This window comes from Macrotis lagotis, chromosome 2, assembly GCF_037893015.1.
Source record: "Macrotis lagotis isolate mMagLag1 chromosome 2, bilby.v1.9.chrom.fasta, whole genome shotgun sequence".
NCBI lineage: Eukaryota > Metazoa > Chordata > Mammalia > Peramelemorphia > Peramelidae > Macrotis > Macrotis lagotis.
Genome location: NC_133659.1, coordinates 331,143,298 through 331,165,991, shown reverse-complemented (window position 1 = coordinate 331,165,991; position 22,694 = coordinate 331,143,298). Strand labels below are relative to the sequence as shown.

At 44.5% G+C, this 22,694-nt stretch overlaps 2 protein-coding genes across 3 annotated transcripts in view; one reads left to right on the top strand and one right to left on the bottom strand.

Moving 5' to 3' along the window:
- DDX17 (DEAD-box helicase 17) overlaps positions 1-5,227 on the top strand; it is a 15,675-nt gene extending 10,448 nt beyond the window's left edge. Inside the window, exons 12-13 of the mRNA XM_074226931.1 lie at positions 3,574-3,810; positions 4,632-5,227. Of these exons, the coding sequence (XP_074083032.1) occupies positions 3,574-3,810; positions 4,632-5,137 (743 nt within the window). The 3' untranslated portion in view covers positions 5,138-5,227. The remainder of the gene's footprint in view (positions 1-3,573; positions 3,811-4,631) is intronic.
- Positions 5,222-22,694, bottom strand: KDELR3 (KDEL endoplasmic reticulum protein retention receptor 3). Of its 2 annotated transcripts, XM_074226934.1 has the most exons (5): positions 22,233-22,654; positions 18,694-18,794; positions 12,178-12,336; positions 10,916-11,168; positions 5,222-8,458 (listed from the first exon to the last, which is right to left on the bottom strand). In XM_074226934.1, the coding sequence occupies exons 1-5, from the start codon at positions 22,324-22,326 to the stop codon at positions 8,418-8,420; spliced, it is 648 nt and encodes a 215-aa protein (XP_074083035.1). In that variant the 5' UTR covers positions 22,327-22,654; the 3' UTR covers positions 5,222-8,417. The 2 variants fall into 2 exon arrangements, with proteins under 2 accessions (XP_074083035.1, XP_074083034.1); XM_074226933.1 differs by having other exon boundaries at positions 5,222-11,168; positions 22,233-22,694.

The window sequence follows — 22,694 nt, the reverse complement described above, 5'->3', positions numbered from 1 at the left end:
GCCCATCTGTGAGGCAGAGCTCCAAAGTTAGTTCACCTCTTTTCTCTCTCTGCTCTGCAGTACAATTGCAATGGATTGTTGGGGTTTTGAGCATATTCTTGTATGGATGATAGAGTCAAGCACTGTTGCCCAGTTTTATTACCAACTGCTGTAAATGAAATTATCCCGGGCACTGAGTTCCCACTTTGTAAAAAACTTACAGTTTTGCCAGTTTTAAAGATGGATCTTCTGGCAGGCTTGTACTGTGACTTCTGATACACCCAGACATCTCTGGGCCACTTGATTTTTTTAATTTGCTTGACAGACTTGGCAGTGCCATTCTGTAAAGTAATGTTTGTAGAGAAGAGTCTCTCATGAATTAAGTCTGACTTGGTGGCAGGTTTCTGTAATTGGGAGCCTGCCTTAAAAATCTTGAAAGGCCAGAGAGACTATGATCCTCAGGAGCCTTGTGAAGGCATTGAACCTAACAAGACAAGTGTCAAGAGACCGAGCTCTAAGTGTGTTGGCACATTTTTCCTCTTCAGACTTTTCTTTCTCCAATCCTTACCCAAAAAGCGTTGCTGATTGCCTCTTCCCTGAGAGGTGGTGGCCTCCCAGCCGTGACTGGAGACTGTCTCTGCCCTCAGAAGGTCATGTCTGGACCTGTGCAGCGAGAACTTGGGCCTGTTGGGAGAAGGGGCTAAGGCCTGGAAGCAGTTTATATGGAAAAGAAAACTTTCAGTGATGGTGATTTTTAAACAGGCTTGCTATGTGCTGGTAGCTTCTTTGTGCATCTCGCCTAGACAGTTAAAATAAACCTGCAGCCCCCCCCACATCCCTGCACCCCCTCAACCTAATTGGCCGCCATGTTGTAACCAGCCTCCCCACCCCCACCCCCCACTCACCTGAGTGAAGGGGCCCGGGAAGGTCTACGAGTCTGTTTCTTGTTACTAAACAGCACCTGTGCTTGTTTGGGCCCCTTTGTTTGCTGCCTTGTAAAATCAAAAGGAGGACAAAATAAACTGGCCAGCTTGTGACCAAGGTCCTCTGAGATCTGGAAAGTGAAGGCGTCTACCTCGTGTAGACAGGGGCGCACTATTTTGGCGGAGTCACCAGGCCTTTTCTCTCCCTCCCTGGCAAACAGTGGTTTCTTAAATGCTCCCTTCAGGTAAGTTCAACTCCCAGAATTTCATTAGTCACTATCCGAGAGAAAGCTCCTTCCCCTGGTCTTTCTAAAAATCTTGTTTTGTTAAACTTCACTTGGTTAAACTAAAAACATTGAATTTTCTTTTGTCTTGTTTTCTAACAGAAGCTTTGCTATCAGCTGCACGTCACTCAGTGCAGGCTCGGGGCATCTCTGCATGGGTGGTCCGGAGCCACTCTAGATGAGCATATTTCTTAGCCTCTGTCCCATCCCCATCCTGTTCTCCATTCCCCATTCCTCCTGTTGCCCCCACACCCCCGTTTCCCAATTAACCACCGAACTGCAGGCCAGACCATAGGGCTTTTTGATGGTCTGACCAAAGGGTATGTGGCTCAGAAAGTATTTCTGACCTTGCTACATCTTCTCTAAAGGCAACAAGATATACCTTTGTGGCACACGAATACATCAGAGCACGATTGGTTGGAGAAACCAAATCCCGTGTCTGCTCTTGTGTGTGCACACAGGAGAACCATCACCAGCTTTGGCCCATTCCTGCTTCCCTATTCCCAAGTGTTAGGATCCGAACTCTTGACTACAGTCCCCAATGCTTTCTCTTCAGAAAGCACTTGAGTGCGGTCATTCAACTTGATCTGCTGCTGGACAGACATGCGGAATGGGATTGACCAAGGAGCAGACAGTTGGCTGCTTGTCAGACTCTATTTACCCTGGCTCTGAAGATGTGGCTCTGTTGATCAAAAATTCCCATCCCCTATCTTACTCCTGTCCTATCTTTGCACAATATTTTTTGCTCTGTTGCATCATCGACCCTAGCTGGAGACTCACGCTGCCCCCTGTGATATCTGCCTTCTCACTCTTTCTGGTGTGATTCAGGACTTAGGAGTCAGCAAAGACTGAGGAGCCTTTACTGTAATAAGAAACAGACATAATGCCCCTTTCTTCCCATCCCTTTAACAACAGTTACATAAACATTTTTTTTTTTTTAAATCATCTCCCCCTGAAATTAATGCAGTCTGGGCAATAGATGCAGTCTGACCCTTTGGATGTAACTTTTGCATTTTTATTCATTATTTTTTTCTACAATCACCCCTATTATCCCCGGGGGGAGGCGTTGGAGGACCTGAAATTTTTACCCGAACCCAGGTTCTCCGGCGCTTGGCAACCAAATGGGGCTACAGAGAAGCATCTAAGCCAGTTCACAGAGCGAGCGTGTGTGGGGACTTCTCACTGCCACGGACCCTTGATGCATGCTCCCCGCGCTCCAGTGGTCCCGTGTCAGAGGGCGGAGTTTTCGAAAGGAGGCCGCCAAAAATAAAAGGCAAAGAGACGGGATCGGCTGCAGCGGTTTCCCAAAGGAGGAGGGAGTGTGCATCGGTCTGGTAACAAACAGAGAATGTTTTTTAATTATTTATATCACAAAAATCTGTGTTTTATCTTGGATATTTTCTGAATATTCTTTGTAAAATGCAGATTTTTTTTTTCCACAAAACATTAGGACTCTATTGACAGTCTTAACTTTGCTTGTTATAATAAATAGATTATCTTACAACTTCAAGCATCACACTAACATTTACCTAGTTTTCAGAGATGGCCAGAATATATCTCAAGGTTTCGTGGCATTTTCCAAATTGGCTATTCATCTCATTCCCTGGTCACTTAGACAAGCTTTGGTTGGGTTCAAACCACAACCTTGAGTTGAGCAAGATCATCAGAAACTGAACTTGGTAGTATAGTAGCATTTTAGCGTAATGTGTTTTCATGATAATTTGAAGGAAAAGATGATTTATTTCAATTTTTGAAAAAACATTAGTGGACAGAATTTGTAACGAGTGTTTCTAAAGTTGAATGATGATGGGGAGAAGTTTAACAAAGAATATGAAATGCTTTGGTTGTTTAAGCTTTGACAAAGTAGTCATAAGAAAGTATGTGAAGCTCTGTTTTTGCCATGTAACTGATTTGAAGGTAAGTGTGTAACATTGTTATATTTTGCTGGGCTTCTCCCAACAGAGTCGAAGTGGTTTGCCCTTACTTAAAATGGTACCGTTTTGCTCCGTGTTCTAGTGAGTTTTGGAGTGAAGGGGACTGGAATTCACTTGACTCTTCAACATAGGGTACCTTTGGACAGTTCCTGTCATTCTCTGAAGTGCTTTCATTCAGCACAGGCAGGACTTTGAGATGGTTGCTTTAATTCTTTTGCATCCATTTGGGGGTAATGTGCCACTTATGGGGTTCCCAAGATTAACAAATCTTGTTTCCTCCGTCTTTTACTCTGTTGGGATGAGTCTGTTTTGTTTCTGTTCAGTGTGGTTACTAATTTATTCTTTTCTCCTCTTGCTGTCATCCACATCCGTGCTTCACACCTATCGTTGGCACATTCTTTACCTTCTTTCCCATCACTTCAACCTCCGTCTTGGATTCAACTGGTCCTGAAGATGTGGAAGATGTTAAGTTTGTGATCAACTATGACTATCCCAACAGTTCAGAGGATTATGTGCACCGAATTGGCCGGACAGCCCGGAGCACCAACAAAGGCACTGCCTACACGTTCTTCACCCCAGGAAACTTAAAACAAGCTAGGGAACTAATCAAAGTGTTAGAGGAGGCCAATCAGGCCATCAACCCGAAACTGATGCAGCTGGTGGACCACAGAGGAGGTGGTGGAGGCGGGGGTAAGAATGAAGTTCTGGGATTTCTCAGATCCTCAGATGGGGCTTTGGGTATTTACTATGCAGGTGAAACTTTGCTCCCTGGCGATGATTGTACTTAGGAGGGAGGGAAGAGGAATTTGTTCTTAACCCTCTCTTGAAAATTACAGCCTAGTTCTATGTTGTAAGTGATGTAGCCTGGGTCTAATAACAGAACCCTGTTCATTTAGACAGTATCTCACAATATTTAGAATTTCATCCTGTTCTCCAATGTTAGCATGTCTTCTATTACAATCCTCACTGCCAGCCTCAATGACCATGATGACTAAAGTCAATGGTGTTTAGAAATGCATGCAAGAACATTCCAAACTGAAAATAAAACACTTCAATGATGTATTTTCAGAGAGTCTTACCAACCTTTATTTGTGCTTAGGCATATATGCTAATTTTGATCCTGTTTTTATGGTTGTAGAAACTCAGGCAGAAAGATTTTATTTACTTACAATGTCAGAAAATAAAATAGAATTTTGGTCAGCCTCACTCCTGGTTCATTGCTGAACATCATTTTTTAAAAGCTCAGGTGTAAATCACCTAAATCTGTGAATAGAGTTTATTTAATCCACACCCTTAAATGTAAAGTTGAACATTTGAACTTATTTGGGTATTCTTAGAGTAAGTAGAAGTTAAGAAAAAATATTAGGAATCATTGCTGCATAATTTTCAGAAAGTTGCCCCAAATTTTAAGAATTAGGAAAAGTAAAAAGTGATCTTATCTGCCTGATGATATCCAGTCATGTTGAAATCCTGTATCTAGGCATCGTATAATTCCATGTATTTTTCCTTAGGTGGTCGTTCTCGATATCGTACCACCTCTTCAGTCAACAATCCCAATCTGATGTACCAAGATGAATGTGATCGCAGGCTTCGAGGAGTTAAAGATGGTAGCCGGAGAGACTCTGGAAGCTATCGTGACCGTGGAGATACAGACAGAGCTGGTTACGCTAATGGTAGTGGCTATGGCAGTCCCAATTCTGCCTTTGGAGCTCAAGCAGGCCAGTACACCTATGGCCAAGGCACCTATGGGGCAGCTGCTTATGGCACCAGTGGCTATGCAGCTCAGGAATACGGGGCTGGCACCTATGGCGCTAGTAGTGCCGCCTCAGCTGGGAGGAGTTCTCAGAGCTCCAGCCAGCAGTATAGCAGCTTGGGCCGCTCAGGGCAGCAACCTCAACCTCTGATGTCTCAGCAGTTTCCACAACCTCCTGGGGCTACTAACATGATAGGTTACATGGGGCAGACCGCTTACCAGTATCCTCCCCCTCCCCCTCCCCCTCCCCCCTCCCGTAAATGAAACCACTCAGGTGGTGGTGAGACGTATCCAGACCTCTTACTTACATTTAAAGGAACTCTCTTTCCTTTTTACTTTTCTTTCCCCCCCCCCCTTTTTTTTCCCCTTTTAACCATTGTGATTTGTCTTTCATGCAGGTTAGTTAGAATTCCACTGCCAGATTTCTTCTACCCGCCAAAATGATCCAGTCCATATTAGAAATTTTGTAAAAAAAAAAAAATATATATATATATATATATATAGCCGACTGGAAGCGTTCCCTTTATTTTCCTCCAACTTCTTGCATGTTGAGGAAATTTGAGCTGAGCTTTCTTTTCTCTTAGAAAAAAAGATTGGGCATTAGGCACTTCACTCCTAGCCCATTTTTGTTTTGTCTAAGTTAAGGAGTTCGGCGGGAGGGAGATTTGCAGTGTGGCCCAGGAGAGCACGGCGTTCATGCCTTCGATGTGCTCATTTGACTGGGGTGCAGGGAGAGCATACAGAGAGCATTTGAAATGATGATCCAAATTCTCTGAAATTCTCTTGGAGTGGAGTTCTTATAACGGGCAATGTGTCTGAGCTCACCTGTTTAAAGGTATGCCTGTGAAACGTTTCGTGGCAACCAGATTCATACTGGATTGGATATTTAACTCTGCCTTCTTCCACCTCCCATGTTACTAACGTCCCTGCAAAAGGCATCTTTAATGGGTCTGCCTTTCTGACTGAAAAAGCAACCATTGATGGTCAGCCATAATATATATCATGGAAATTAGATGCTGAGAGTCGCCTGGATTTAACCGTGGCCAGAAATACAACTGGTATTTAAAATGAATAGCTTGAATTTTAAAACTATGAGTATTTTCTGTGATGGTTAAAGTAAAGCATCTCAGCAGCTGGGAGGGAGCTGCCTTTATCTATTCCTCCCAATGCCAGGACCATCTGTGAAAGTCAGTTTCCGACAGCTGCTGTGGGTGAGCTGAACAGAAATACTCACGGAAACAAAGCAGATTTTTATTCCCCACTTCCATGCGTTTACCTGCAGGATATAAAGTACCTTTAATAGCAGAGAATTTTCTGAATCTCTGTGTAATGAACAGGGTTTTCCTTTTAACATCAGTGTTTACAGAGCTAGGGTGGAAGTCCCTTTTTCCTGTCATCCCTTTATCTTTTTGCCCAAAAGGAATTAGGCAGAGCTGTTCTGAGTTCATTGTTTTAAAACTCCCCTTTTAATTTTGAAATATAGATCTTTAGAACTGAGCTTCTGGGTATGTTTCTCCAGGATCCTATTGTGGTCAGTTTTTACAGGTAGGTAGTATTTTAGGGAAAGGTTAGGAAAGACTGGAACGTAAGCATTTAATTTGCTCTTTCTCCATCTGAAGGTAGGTGAGTGTTTACTGTTTGTAGTTCAGCATGTTGTCTATTCTCTAATGTGACTTCATTTGGCAGATGGGCCAGGAACAGCAGATCCTGGAGAGAATTCCCTGCCCTTGTTTCACATAATTTTTCATCTCTCCTTAACTAGTTACTATGTTGATGTCCTTTGGTAAAGCACCCAAACCCCAAACACCTCTCCCAAGGGCCAGGGAGAGAGACTTTGGTTATCATGGGCAGCTGTGGAGGACTGTACTTTTGAATGATAAGATCTAGATTTGCCCCCACCCTCCCTGATTTTGTTTTTGTTTTCAGGATTCTTGGGGGGGGGGAGTAAAAAAGGGGGGGGGCTTGTCCTGAGGTTGTCTAAAAGTCTGGTTAAGTGTGCAACATACCAGGTAGGTTGTTAGCATAAGCTGGAATTCTGTGCACATAAGCTGTTTGGCTTCCATAATTCCTTTTTTCCCCTTGCCCTCCATGTCTCTCTCTGCCCTTTTTTTTCCTTCTAGCATAAAAGTTGAGGATATGGGGTGGGAGGTGGGGAAAGGCACCTATTACTGAGGCGAAAAGTTTGCCCTGTGCTATATATCTTTGAACCAAGACCCCCAAAGAACTTTTGCTGTCTGAGCACTGATCAAGTCCGTTGTAGATGTTTTCTTCTCCCCTCAAGCAGATGTGAAACTGTTGACCTGTGCGTTCTCATGCAGAAGTAACCCAGGGAGGTAGTCTGCCCTCTCATCGCTCTTAAAAGCTTATGTTGATGAGAAAGGGGCTTTTTGGCAATCACGACAGCATTTAGTTTGCTCCTGCTTCTTAATCACAACAGCACATCTCAAAGGCTATTGCAGCTTGGATCTAACAGATTTTGCAAGGGGTCCCTCTTTGTGTCACCCTGAGCATCAGCCTCCCATGTCCTTGCTGTTAAGTTCCTATTCAGAAGCACCTGCATTGATAACTGCAATTGCCTTGGTATCAGTGAAACCCTTTGGGGGAGGAACTTAATGTGGAATCTGTGGGTTACTTCTGACCCTCCCTGACTATTCACTGTGTGGACTTCTCTGATTGAAGGGTTAGTGGCTTTTGGTGTGGGATCAGTGCTTTTGTTCATGCCCTTGCTGGTCTCCAAACACATTCCTGTTGCAGTAAGACTTGACTTGAAAGATTCATAGATGTGTAATGTTCAGGCACAGGATATTAAAGGCTATGTTACTATTCTTAGTTTGTAAATTGTCTTTTGATACCATCTTGTTTTCTTTTGTAGGTATAAATAAAAACACTGTTGACAATAAAACTGCCACTTGTTCATTACTACAAATTCTTTTAGCAGAAGTCCAGTGAATTGGTGGGCTGCAATGGTTTGCATCTCTCATCTGTAAGCTTGGTCAGTGTCCTAGAACTGTAGGAGAATTTCTAGGACTAATAAAAGACCCACGGAGGTACAGCATATTTTCCCCTCGAGTTGTAGCTAAAGTTTATATTTTAAGGGAATAGAAAAGGGAATAGCAATATTTAACAGTGCTAGGTCACCAATTTCCCATTTTACTCCTAAATTCACACAGACTGTATCTTAATATAGAAGATGAGTTTAACGTTTGGTGCAGTCTCCCCAAGGAGGTTAGGACCCACTTGATTTGGTTGACCTTTCCTGGTTTGGGGAGAAAGCATGAAAAAAGCCAGTTTAAATTCTGACTTGAAGGATGAAGGATTGCATGCTTCAGCCCCAAGAATTGTCCCATCCTTCATTTGTAAAGTTCTTGATGTGAGTAGAGGGGAGGGTAAGGGAAGTATTCTCTACTTCCCCTTCCTGGAAGTCCGTTTGTTCAAAAGTAGCACCACAGAAATTCTAGGAGCAGCTGGTTGTCAGGAAAGCAGGAAAGGAACTTTGGAAACATCCATGGTTGCTGGGGTTTTGTTTAACTTCTCAATGGAGTCTTCAGACTGGCATTGGGAGACTTAATTTCTTTCCTTTAAGGACTGTTGAGATAAAGAGAGAATTAGAATGACAGCAAGCACCAATAAGGGTGGGTGATAGTTGAGGTTCCTCTTGGACAGTCTTGATAGGAGCTGGGAAGGCATAGGTCACAACTGGACTTAAAAATGTGTTAAAGCAGGCCACCCCATGAAGAGGTTATGAGTGTAAGGGTAGGACTAATAAGAGATGGCAGCTTTGGAGGTTGGGAAGAGGAGGTGTTAACCTCCAACAGAAATGAATTTGAAGAGGGCAGGGTTTTTTTAATGGAACTGAAGTTATTCTTGGAGATGGTACATTTGAATGGTGAGATTGTCAGCGGAGAGGATACAGAAAGAAGTTTGAAGTCAAACTATGCAGGAGAGGAGCAAGCAGGAGATGAGAGTAGTTAGGGGACTTACTGGCTGATGAGATAGATTTTTTTTTTACCTATCCCTGAAGGATGATCAGCTGTTTGCAATTGGGAGGGGCCGTCTAAAAGAAGGGAAAGATGGGGGAAGCTAGGTGTTGGAGGAGGTAGGATGAAATGGAATCAAGGGAGAATGGGTGGTAGTGTTTCCATGCCCAGCCAAGTCAGAGACTTGGTTTCCGTTTGAGGTTGGGGGCAGCTTATTAGGTAAGCATTTGGGGGTTTTGGAATAATTGCCTTAAACTGCCAGGCAGTCAGAAGAATTCCAGAAGGGTGTGGGAGCCTAACTGTGGGTCAGAGCTGAACTCTGACTTGATAACTGGAAGATGCCCAGAAAATGGAGGTTATCTGGGATTAAGCTTTGTTTGGCAGGAGGTTTGAGGGATAGCCTTTCTCAGGTGATGACCCAGGAATCTTTCATTTGACTGCCATCTAGGAAGACTAGGAAGCAGCAGCTCAGGGGCACTAGAGTCCAGACTCTTTAATAGAGGGAGGAAGAAGAGGAGATCATGGAGTGGTACGTATGACTTCCAAGGGGTGTCAAAGGCTAAGGTGTGGGTGACAGTGGAGTGGAGATTGTTCAAGTTAAGGAGGAAGAGTAATTGCACAGAATATTAGGGATTTGTGAAATGGGTGGGAAAAAATGTTATTTTAAAAACTTGGTAATTGAGCATAGGCAGAAGATGGAAACTAGCTAAAACAAGTGGCAATATAAAAAAACAAATCATTAAGCTTTGAGTATGATAGGAAAAAGAATTTAGGAAAAGAAATTCCATTCAATGTAACTACAAAAGGAATAAATATCTGGGAGTCAATCTGCTTAAGATTCAAGATAGAAACAGTAAAAAGCTACAGAAATGAGATGAGTGATTGGAAGGAAATAGTAGTTCGGTGCATTAATATAAAAGTAATTGTGCTTTCTAAATTTATAGATGCAATGCTATGCTAATCAAATTATCAAAGAATACTATAAGAAAACTGGTCAGTAGACTAGATCAGGTAAGCAAAATCTAGATTCAGATAACCCAAGGATATTGTTGCCAGTGGAAAGACTCCCCTATTTGGCAAAAACTGAAAAAGCTAGGTAGGAATTCTGTTTAGATCAACACTATATATATCACAATATGGTCCAAATGGATCTAGTAAATAAAAAATATCACGTAGTCATAGAAACTTGAAAAGGTACCTTAGCACAGCTGTGGTTGGGAGCATAGAGAAAAGGAAGATGGATGGAATTCTTGAATAAAGGAATTAAAACAGTTGTGAAAAAAAATTCTATAAAGCAAGATTTTGCATTAGCAAAATTAATGCAGCCAGGAGAAAAAGGTTATTTGGAGAAAGTGCATCAAATATTTTGATGAAAGGTCCAGGAGATTAAGATTCAAATGAGTATATTCCACAATACACATCCAAAAGATATGAGGGGGAAGTATTCAGGAGAAAATACAACTACCAAAAATCAAATACTTCAAATAGATTAAAACTCAAAACTTTCACCTCGTACCCATCAGGTTGGTGAAGAGAAAAATGAAAACCGTAAACTTGGGAGGAACTGTGGAAATGAAGGTACGTCAGGGAATGCATGGAGGAGCTGCGACTTGGCCCCGCTGCTATCATTGAGTCAAAGATGGCATATGAGTCCTACACCAAGGAGGTTAAAGGCAGGCAAATGGCCAGTATTTACAAAAATAGAGCACTTGTAGTATAAGGGGTGGGGGTAATGGGTTCATGCTGATAAAGAAATGGCTAAGTATTAATGCAATGGCATCACTTTGGGAAATAAGTATGGAGAATTAGACTTGGGAGACCTTGTATAAACCAGTGCAGAGCAAAAGGATCTATCACAGAAACCAATTTATGCTTCTAAACAACATAAATGAAGATGAAATCAAGGGACTTCAAAACTTGGGTTCAAATTCCCTAATTTTATTTTGGAGGCCTGATGATGAAACATGCCTTCCACTTCTGGATGCAGAAGATGTGTTGATTTCTGGGGAATTCTGGGGGAATCCTGTGGGAATGATGCCACCACCTGCCCTGCCCTGGCACCTACCTTTGGTCACATAGAGGTAGAAGAAGTCGCAGTAGAAGATGGTTTGTACCACCCCAGACACCACCGCAATTTGGTCGTAGAAATTTTCTGTGTGGTACCGCCAGATCCAGTTGGCCAGATAAAGGGCTCGGTAAAGCCCCAGAAAGAACAGGTAGTGAGTGGTGATGGTCTCTGCCTCCCCAGTCTTGCTGATCATGAAAAGCTGGGGCAGGATTGCCACAGACTCCAAGTAGATGGAGAAAGTCCAGAGGATCTAAACCAAAGGGAAAAGGTGTCAGGCCAGAGGTAGCTAGCCTGTGGGACAAATTGCTTCCTCTCCGGAAGTTTCCCCATTTGTAAAATGAGAAGGTGGGACTCGATGACCTTTGAGATCTATTCCAGCTCAAAATGGATGATCCCAAGGCCTCAGTCAAGGCCATTGTGAAATGTGAATTGGGACTGAAGTATTGTTGAGTGTTTTTGGTCAAGAACAAAGGACAAGCACAAATAGCAAATTTTCCTAGCGCCAGTAGAGGAAGTAGCAAGAGGCAGCACACGTGTTGACTAAGCCCTTAAGCAGAGCCGAGCTGGAAATGATACTGCTGTCGTAGGCCTAGGCCTGCCTCTGGATGGATGGTGGGACCGTGGCCTTGGGGGTTTTTCAGAATCTGCACTAGAAGTTAATAGTAAAGTCAGGACTAACGCCCTCTTGTGACCACTTCCTAAATTGTGGCAGCATACTTTTGGAGCTGGAAGAGACCCAAGAGATCTCCAGATGTCTCATTTTAGGAATGAGACCCAGCCTTGGGAGGTCAGAAAGTCACATGGGCCCAGGACTTGAACCCAAGTCTAAACTAAACAGGTTCTCTGGAAGTTTTTCTGAAAATTAGCTTTTTCCTTCATTCAGTCTCTGAACTTTAACAATGAGAATCTGCATCTGAATAAACATTGAGAAGACACTGCTGAATGTCATTTTTAGAAGATCTTAAGCTAAGATAGCTACTCTTTCCTGCACAACCTAAACTTTTTAGAAAGTAAAGGATTTTTGTTTTTTAACTTTAAAAAAATCACCTATAGTGGTCAGGGAAGAGGAATTGCTCCCTAACTTTCAGTTTGAGGCCATAATCTGGCAAACACCTTGAGCATCTGTAGTTCTGGTCAAAGGATCAAAGGACATTTGTCTGCAAGAGTCCTGTGGAAGCCAGCCTGCAACAGTCTGGAGGCCTGAAGGACTTGGAACCATTCAACAAGACGGGTTGGGGGGGCAGTTTTTTTTCCCTTACCTCCAGGGGAGTGAAACTGTAATTTTCAAGGAAGGAGAGACCAGTGACTGGGACCAAGAGAAACTCTAGGCGGAATGTGTCATTCTCACTGTCAAATGATTTCCAAAATTTCCAGTAAATCATGTATACGGTGACATAGGAACAAAGCAGGAAAATCACCTATGAGAGGAGGAATGAGATAAAGTCAATGCCTTTGTACTCCTGGCCAATCTGCACTCTGCCTTGTGCGTCCCAAAGGGGCTTCTGGGTTTCCTCTTAGTGCTTTCCTACCCTTAAATGTCCCTAGGATCAGGGGAACACTGTACTTAGCTTGTCAGCCCTCTTTGACTTGGTTCTCAAGAACCCTTCGACGGGGTCTACTCAATTTTCAGAGCTGGGATGGGGGACATAACTGATTATGCCCTGGATACAGATCCAGCTATTCAACATCTTGGGAGACAATTTATAAAACAGCAACAGCCATGGGCATGGCTCAGCCAACCTGGCAGGAGCCTTCAAGATGGTGACAGTCATGCCAAGTTGAACGTAAGCTCCTCCAGGGCAGGCACCAATTGCCAATTTTGTCTGTTTTTTTAAATGTTATTTTATTTTTCCTATTACATGCAAAGATAGTTGCTTTTGAGTCTGCATTTTTCTTCTCACTCTCTTCCCCCTCCCCTCCCGATGACAGTGAATAACCTGATATGGGTTATAATATGCACACTTGTGTTTAGCATATTTACATATTAGTCTTGCTATGAAACAAAAGTCAGAATTAAAGGGGGGAAACCATAAAAAGAAAACAAAACAAGTTTTAAAAGTGAAAAAAGTCTGCTTTGGTCTGTTATTATTTGGTTCATAATTCTTTTTCTTTCAAGACCTTTAGAAATGTCCTTGATCACTAAACTGCTGAGAGAAACTGAGTCTATCACAGTTGATTTCTGTGTACAATGTTCTGGTTCTGTTCCCTTCCCTCGGCACCAGTTCATGCAAGTCTTTTCAGGCTTTTCTGAAGTCAGCCCACTCATGATTTTTTTTTTAGGTTTTTGCAAGGCAATGGGGTTAAGTGGCTTGCCCAAGGCCACACAGCTAGGTAATTAAGTGTCTTGAGTCCAGATTTGAACTCAGGCCCTCCTGACTCCAGGGCTGGTGCTCTATCCACTGTACCACCTAGCCACCCTCCACTCATTTTTTCTTGCAGAACAACCCATCACATTCATATACCACAATTTATCCAGACATTCCCTAATTGATGGGCATCTCCTCAATGTCCTCTTCTCAATTTCCAATTCATTGTCCCTTTAAACAGCTACTGTAAATATTTTCGTACATATGAGTCTTTTTTCCTTTCTTGTGATCTCTTTGGGATACAGACTTAGCAGCAGTATTACTGGATCGAAAGTATGTATGGTTTTATTTCCGTTTGGGCATAGTTCCAAGTTGCTTTTCAGAATGGTTGAATTAGTTCACAACTACCAACAAGGCCTTAGTGTCCCAGTTTTCCCGCATCCTCTCCAACATTTATCATTTTCCTTTTTTGTCATTTTAGCCAATCTGAACGGTATGAGTGCTACTTCAGAGTTGTTTTAGTGTACATTTCTCTAATCAGTCATGATTTGGAGCATTTTTTCATATGACTAGGGATAGCTTTAGGATCTTCATCTGAAAAATACCTTTTATATCCTTTGACCATTTATCAATTGGAGAATGACTTGTATTCTTATAAATCTGACTCAGTTTTTGCCCTTAAATACCCACCTTGTAGGCCAGGGCTTGGCATAGAACACTGCATGTTTATCAGGGAATCTGAACTTGAAGCCTCTGACCTGGTGTGGGAACTGCTGGACTTGGGAAGGAAACTCCAGGAGTGGGGGGAATGTTTCTGCTCTTACCTCAAAGCTGATGAGTCCAAATAATGAATTCTGCATCTTAACTCCACTTTCCTCCCCTTTCTCCCTTCCCCATTGCTATCAAGACAGTCTTCATCCTTCCAACTAGCAACCTAGACAGACATCCTCAACTAGACATCCTCTTACTCCACTCCCCACCCCCCAATAGCCAATCAGCTGTAAGCCCTATGGATTCTACCTGGGCATCATCCTCTCTGACAAGGCCACGGTTCTGGGTTGATCCTTCTGACCTCGTGCCTAGACTACTGCAAGGCTGCTTGGGTTCCTGCATGTTTTTCCAATTCATCTTCCACCTTTGTTGTGACCATCTTGTTGGGGTTTTCTTGGTAGATACTGGACTGCTTTGCCATTTCCTTCTCCACATTTTAAAGATAAAATGAGGCAGACAAGGTTTGGTGACTTGCCCAAGGTCCTACAGCCAAGGGGCTGAATTTGAACTCAGGTTTTCCTAACTCTAGACTTGGCATTCTATCCACTGTACCAGACCCACAAGTCTGACCATATCACTCTGCAATCTGGCAAACTCCAGTGGCTCCCAGTTGCTTTCAGGTTCTTTTTTTAAAAATCTTTTTTTTTATTTATTTAAGGCAATGGGTTTAAGTGGCTTGCCCAAGGTCACACAGCTAGTGTCTAAGGCCAGATTTGGACTCAAGAACTCCTGACTCCAGGGACTCTTGGCTCTTAAAACCTCTCACACCCTGGTCCCTTCCTACCTTTCCAGTCTTCTTAGAATCTTATTCCCCCCTCATATATATACTCTGTTATCCAGCAACACTAGCCTTGGGGCTGCTTCTTGTGTAGGCCACTACAGTTCCTGACTCCCCACCTTTGAACTGGTTGTCCCCCAGGTCTGAAGTATCCTCCTCTCTCTTCTGGGACCTAGTTCCCCTGGCTTCCTCCAGGACTTGGCTCCAATCCCATTTGCAGAAAACCTTTCCCAACCTCCTCTAACTAGAGGCTTCTCTCTGAAATGACCTGTCAAGCTGGGACAAGCTGGGAGGTTTGTCCTTTGTTCTTGAAGAAGACCATGACATCAGGGAGGTGATGCCGGGACAAGCATGTGAACTGGGTTTGAGTGAGTGGGGGCTGTGCTGTGTCACCAGCCTCACTCTCTCCTCCAGAGCCATCTGGGTCCAGTGGCCAGATATGGATCAGGACGACTGGAGACGGCCGTGGATGTGAGTCAGTCAAGGTTAAGTGGCTTGCCCAAGGTCATACAGCTAATAAGTATCTGAGGTAGAATTTGAACTCAGGTCCTCCTGACTCCAGGACTGCCCATATTTCATGTCTATGGTTGTTTGACGTCTCCTCTAATTAGACAATGAGCTTTCTGATAACACCACATGTATGGCCTTCTTTGTATCTCTCAGTATCATGCCCAACACCAGCAGGCACTTAGTAAATGCTGCCAGGTGATGGTGGGTTGATTCCCCAACATCCAACCCAGTTCATAACTGCAATCTGTGCTCTCCTGGCATGGTCCCTGAGGACCCAAGGTCATGCCATTCTCCCAAATAAACTCCCTTTGTTTTCTGGTGTTTCTGGTGAAGCATAGGAAAGAATATTAGAACTAATTGTTAAAAGTCTGCATTACTTGAAGTTCATTCTTTCAAAGACATGACCCAACCAGGTTGCCCTGACCGTTCTTTTCTAATTACCCTCAGCAGACATCCCATGAAGCCATCCCTCTGTCCAGAGTCCTGTACTAACACTGGGAGAGACACCGCTAGGTTAAAACACAGTCCCAGCCCCTTGGGAGCCTCCAGTCCAGGGGCAGAAATGATGGTTCTTTGCTGGAATGGAATCCCACAAACATGTCTTAATTGAGGAATGGCTAAAGAAGCTGTGGGATAACTCTAAGGAATGAACCATCTAGAGCACAGGCCCTGGAGTCTGGAGGACCTGAGTTCAAATCCAGACTCAGACATTTACTAGCTGTGTGTGACCTCGGATGTCACTTTACCCTATTGCCTCACATCCAGGCTCATCTCCAGTTGTCCTCAGTCACATCTGACCACTGGACCCAGATGGTTCTGGAGGAGAAAGTGAGGCTAGTGACCTAGCACAGCCCCCCCGCCTCACTCCAATCCAATGTGCTTGTCATGGCATCACCTCCCTGACGTCATGGTCTTTGAGAATGAAGGTCAAATATTATAATTATTATTATTATCAACTGTGTGACCTTGGGCAAGTCACCTAACCCTGTTGCCTTGCAAAAAAAAGAAAGAAAAATCTTGATTATAAGGGATGCTTTCTGGAAGTGGGAGGGGGGAATGGTCAATTGGGAAATGTAAGTGATGTAAAAAATGAGAAGAGCAAAAGACTTGAAAAAAAATTTAAAGTAGCTCTTCTGTAGCTACTATGTGTAGCATCGGACAGCATTTATAGTGATAAGCAAATATAAGGCATATGCAAAATAAATTTCCCAGTAGCAGGGGCACCAATAAGAGCTGATATAATTGGGGAAAAGTCTTTTGTAGGAGATGACACAGGAGTTTTCCAAGAGGCAGGGGCAAGGGTAGGAGGAAAACATGTACAAAGCTAGGAGATGGAAGAATGTGGACAAGAAACAGCAGAGACTGGTTTGGAGGGGTGAGTATGTGATGGGGGGGGGGTGATCCATATAGGACATCCCAAAAGTCTTAGTGCAACTTTAAAAACATCACAAGCATAAATGCTGCAAATTCGCAAAAAAAAAAAAAGAAAAAGTTAATTACTACCATTTTTATTTGCAAGGCAATGGGGTTAAGTGGCTTGTCCAAGGGCACACAGCTAGGTCATTATTAAGTATCTGAGGTCAAATTTGAACTCAGGTCCTCCTGACTCCAGGGCCAATGCTCTATCCACTATACCACCTAGCCACCCCAATTACTGCCATTTTAAAAAATTGATGTGAGGGGGAGGCTAGGTGGTGCAGTGGGTAGATGACGGCCCTGGAATCAGGAGGACCTGAGTTCAAATTTGACCTCAGACACTTACTAATGACCTAGCTGTGTGGCCTTGGGCAAACCACTTAACCCCATTTGCCTTGCAAAAACCTAAAAAAAAAAAACTGATGTGAAATTTAACAAATTGACATCTACCCTTTTGGGATCTCTGTGGCCCTAGTCAAAGTTTGTAATAACTGCTCAGCTGCTGCTCAATGACTTGAAAGGATTGAATTTATGTTCTTAGCCTCAAAAATCATCCAAGGAACTCAATTGTGATGCATGCATCAAGGTGCAGGGCATTTAGACATACTCCAGCAGAAAAAGTCCATTGGAGATAGACCAGGTGACCAGAGTGGCTGCGCAGGGAGTTGTCAGTCTATCTGAGAAAGAGGCATCCAATGATGTCTAATAACAGTGTTCTGTTTAGTTCAAATGAAGATTTAAAAGACATTTCCTCATGCACGTCTAACTTATTTCAGACTATTTGCATCACGGGGAGCAGGGAGGGGAGAAAAAGATGAATGTTGATCACATGCAGCTGAGATCAATGTATAGCCTGAAAACTCAAGGTAAAGAACTACCAGAATGCCTTCTGTGGGAGTGGGGGAGGGAAGCGAGAATGGGGGAAAATTGTAAAACAAAATAAAATCTTTCTAAAATAGAAAAGATGAATGTTGAAAATGACCTTTGCATATAATTGGAAAAAATTAAAATGAAATAACATTTTAAAAAGATATTTCCTCAAAATTCACAAAGTGAAAAAGAAATTTAAATAATTCAAATTTCTTTTTTTTAAGTTTATAACATTTTTATTTCTGATGTTATTCAAGTTTTTAAAATGCACTAAAACTTTTGGAATATTTTGTACATCCCATAGGGTTATCTGTGTCTATATGTGGGGATAGGAGTATCTATATTGATAATATATGATATATGATAATATCTATATATAATATATATGTATATTTCTTTTTTTAATTTCTTTTTTTTAGTTTTTGCAAGGCAATGGGGTTAAGTGGCTTGCCCAAGGCCACATGGTTAGGTAATTATTAAGTGTCTGAGGTTGAATTTGAACTCAGGTCCTGACTCCAGGGCTGGTGCTCTATCCACTGCGCCACCTAGCTGCCCCAATATGTATATTTTTATAGACACATAATACAGATGTGTGTGTACATATCAAGGATGAGTATAAATGTAGACATGTCTAGACATATATGGATATAGGATATAATGGATATATAGTGTATAATGAGACATATGGATATATAATGTATATATGGACATTTAATGTATAATGAGATATATAGATATAGACTATAGTGGATATAATGGATATATAGTGTACAATGAGGTATATGGATATAGAATGCAGATGTATAAGTGTGTACATATCAAGGATGAATATAAATGAAGACATATCTAGACATCTGCCTATGTGTACATATTTATCAGGGGCATGGACAGAGATGTATATGTGTGTGTATAGTCATATTTGGACACATATACTCACATCTATATTCTATCTATCACATCAGCCTGAAGAGAAAAGTTGGATTATCCAGCAGACATCTGGGTCTTTTCCCCAGAGGTAATAGGGAAGCACAGAAGTTTCTTGAGTAGGTGTGGTCAGGGCTTTAGAAAGGAAGTGCTTGGGTGGTTATACAAGTACCCAGCCCTCGGAAAGCCCAGCTCCTCACCTTCATCACTGTGTTGTAGAGGGAGATAAAGTTGCTGAAGAGGTCCAGGTAGCGAGTTGTGAAGACCAGAGCAAACAGGACCTGGCTCTTGCCAGAGATTCCTGTATTAGGAAAAAGAGCACAAAGGAATTAGGAATTTTTAAGTAAAAAATTTCCCCCTCTTCCTTCCTTCCTTCCTTCCTTCCTTCCTTCCTTCCTTCCTTCCTTCCTTCCTTCCTTCCCTCCCTCCCTCCCTCCCTCTTTCCCTCCTTCCCCCCTCTTCTCTCTCTCTCTCCTCCCAGTTGCTGGCTCAGCAGATAGAAAAGAGTGAGTTTCATAAACTCACAGGATTTAGAACCTAGATTTTCTAAGTGAACAGCAGCTTCAAATCCAATTCCCTTTTCCATATGAAGAAACTCTGGGCCAAGGAGCTTAAGGGACTTCAGGGTAGAAGGAATAAGGGATCATCTGCCTCAATCTTCTTGTTTTATAGAAAAGGAAAACTATAGAATGGGACTAGAAAGAGGAGGTGGTTTGTCTCAGTCCACAGAGAAAGGAAGCAGCAGAAAGGGGATTTGAACCCAGGTCCACTAACTCCCAAGCCATTGTCCTATTAGTCTACTCGAAAGCACTCTAAGTAACAACCTCCATTTCTGTGGCACGGAGATTTGCAGAATGCTTTGTTGGTATTAGCTCATTTATCCTCGCAGCAAACTTTTATGGTGGGTGCTGGTAATACCCCATCTTATAGATGGGGAGCCTGAGCTTCTAAAGGTTTCAGGGAGTTGTCTAGAGTCATATCCCAGAGAGGATTCCGGCAAGGTTTTCTTGGTGCAAGGTCCGGCCCTCCATCCACTATCCCATGCTGCCTTTTTCAGTAGGGTTGGCCATCTCTCAGTGGTGTTCCTGGGGGCATGAGGGCTGACCCACTCTGCGGCTGAGGGAAAGAGAGTGACCAAGGCAGGAATCCACAAAAGTTCTTGTCTCATGACCCAGAGTCACATGAATTTACTCAATAAGCTTTAAATATATTAGTCCGGGGGCAGCTAGGTGGCACAGTGGGTAGAGCACTGGCCCTGGAGTCAGGAGGACCTGAGTTTAAGTCTGGCCTCAGACACTTAATAATTACCTAGCTGTGTGGCCTTGGGCAAGCCACTTTACCCTATTAACTTAAATAAAAATAAAAAATAAATATATTAGTCTATTCTGGTGGCAAGAAAGAGAAAAAATGGTGCAATGCCAGTAGCATGAATGAAGCTAGGCCTTGGAAAGGCTGGACCCCTTTGAATCACATCTACAAGTCAATGTTTTTGTCATAGGTCCCTCCTTTACCCCCCTCCCCCACAAAAAACTACACAATACTTTTGGAGTCCATGAGGATCTCTAGGTTCTAAGATTTGAAGCCAAAAGGGCCTAGAGGAAGAGATTGAGGCCCACAGAGATTGTGTGACTTGCCTAAAGGCATACAGCTAGCATTAGGATTGGAACTCAAGTGCTCTGGGGCCAGGAAGAGTCAGACCCCTACTGAATGACCCAACAACCTCCGACCCCAAATGTATCAGTCTTCCAATGGGACCATCCATCTCCCTATCTAGCCCCTATGCCCACCTTCCTTCCATGGATCTGTCTTCAATGTACAACTTTTTGAAGGGTAGAATTAGAAAAGTATTCCAATAGCATCATCTTATTTTACCGAACAGGAAACGGTGTTGGGGAGAGAAAACTATTCCACCAAGGCCAAAAAGCTGGCAGATCCTAGATTGAAATCCCATTTCCCAATGACATGTTTCCCTCCTGGAGGCCCAACTGCAGTGGGCAGGAGGAACGAGGATTGGGTGAAAAGGGGGAGAAATGAGACATTTCCCCAGCCCCCTCTGCTGTCTGGCCTAAGAAGAGTGTATCTGTCTTGACAGGCCAAAGGGCTCCTGGGCAAAGAAGGGTCAGGACCAGTCCCAGGGACCTGACTGAGGCGAACCTTTAAAGGTCTCCACGTGGGACCTTGTCCACAAACACCACCACCAAAGCCCTGAGTCCAGGGAAGGAGAATGAGGAGGTGGGGGCTTGGGTGGTGGGCTAAGAAAGGGGCAGGGAGACTAATCTGAGGACTTTGGATTGAAGCACCCAGCTGTCCCCTCTGGGAGAAGACAGAATCAGTGTCCGAGGGGAGGGGGCCTCAGTGGGCCTCCTGTCCAGACCCAAAAGGAAGGCCCACGATTAAATACTCAACAAATGGCCATTGAGCGTCTGCTTGAAGACCGCTAATTGGGGGGGACACCAAGTCCTGCTTACATTCTGACAGTTCTCACACTAACATTAAGCCTAAGTGTGGTTATTTGCGCCCCGCCCCCTTCTTCCTGTTCTGTTCTGGTTTTGCCCTCTGGGATCAATCAGAAGAGGCTCAACACTTTGCTCCCAGCGTCCCATCCCTCTCTCCCATTTGCAGATGCAGCGGGGTACAAAAGCCCGGGGGGCAGGGGCCTGGGTTCCAGTCCTGGCTCTGCCTCTGTCCACTGGTGACCTCCCCACTGGCTGGGCCTTGATTGTCACCCTTGGAAAATGAGAGGGTCGGGGAGATGGTTTGTACAGTCGCTCCCAGTCTAAGATCCCATTTCCTGAGGCCCCTGCGGCTTCTAACATCCTGTGGTTTTGTTCAAAGCTCGGCTACTCTGGGTTCTGCCGCCCTTCCCGGCTCTGATATTCTGTGTTCTAAGCCCTTTCCAGTTCCAATACTCTGGTTCTAAGGCCCCTCCCAGCTCTGATCAAGTCGACTTTCTGAAGCCCCTCCATAGCTCGATTTATGGTCTAACTGTTGGGTGTCCCCCGACTGCTGGGCCCTGGCTCCACCTCCCCTCTGCCCATTCCCCTCCTTTGGGCAGCCTCCCCCCGCCTCAGTGCCTGCCACATCACACCCTTCTCTGCACCGCTGGCCGGCCCTTCACACCCAGCCCTGCCCCGATTCTGTCTCCAAGCCACTGAGAGGCAAAGAGGTCTTGGGGGGCTGGTGGCGGACGCGGGGAGAGGAGCTGTTTCATGGCCAACGGGTTGTCCCCGCTACGCGGGGAGGGGGTGATGAGGGGCAGAGGGAGGAGGAAAAGGGGGAGTGTTAGGGTGGAAAAGAGGAGAGTCCGGGAGGCCCACAAAGGACTATTCTGGAAAATAGGGGCCATGGAGAAAGAAGAGAAAGACAGAAAGAAGACCATCCTGAGTTTAATTGCTCCGGTTCCAGGTTCACAAACACTTTTTGCTCATCTGTCTCACAGTAACCCAGGGAGGTGGGGGCTATTCCGTCCCTCATCTTACAGCTGGGGAAGCTGAGGCGCAGAGAGCCATAGGCCTGGCAAGTCTCTGGAGCAAGATTTGAATTCGGGGTTTCTGGCTCCCTGCCTTGGGCCCACAGGTTGTTACGTGTTCCCGATCACCCAGTAAAGGTTTGAGCCCCGGAACTTGGGCTCCCTCGGAGGCTGCAGGGGCAGGAGCCTGGCTCTCCTTGCTCCCTATCCATCCTCTGGCCTCCTGGCTCTCCCACTGGGAGCCCGCCTCCCGCTTCACTGGTTGCTTACCTCGACAGGACTTGGATCTCCAGATTTTGACCAGTAAGAGGATCATGGCCAGCAAATGGGAGACATCCCCCAGGATCCGGAACAGGTTCATCATGGCACTGCCCTTCCCACAGTGACAGGTACCAGTCGAGAGCCCCGCTGGTTGGCCCTTCCTTCCCGATCCCTTGGTGGAAGGCTTTCGCCCTCTCCTCCCGCCCGGCCCTTATCCCCTAGAAGAATGCCCTACCCAGAGAAAGCTGGCTCCCTTCTGCGCCCCAGCCCCAGGCTCCCTTCAGCATCCAGCCGTCCAGCCTCCCTGCCCTTCAGTGCCCTGGGCCCAGTGCCAAGCTCGGGCTACCCCTGCCCCCTCCAGGCAGCCTTCCAGAGTCCTGGGCTCCAGCAGGGACAGCCTCGCCTCTTCCCCCTGTCCCGGAGCAGGCGGTGACGTGGCTGGGCCGGCCAGGGCTTTGGGGATGGGAGGAG

Bases quoted from the DNA above. Each gene is read 5' to 3' on its own strand.
- KDELR3 (XM_074226933.1), bottom strand. From the start codon at position 22,326: ATGATGAACCTGTTCCGGATCCTGGGGGATGTCTCCCATTTGCTGGCC. The intron at 18,795-22,232 runs GTAAGCAACCAG...TTCCTAATACAG, and splicing joins GAGATCCAAGTCCTGTCGAG to GAATCTCTGGCAAGAGCCAG. The intron at 12,337-18,693 runs GTGAGGAGCTGG...CTCCTCTCATAG, and splicing joins TCTACAACACAGTGATGAAG to GTGATTTTCCTGCTTTGTTC.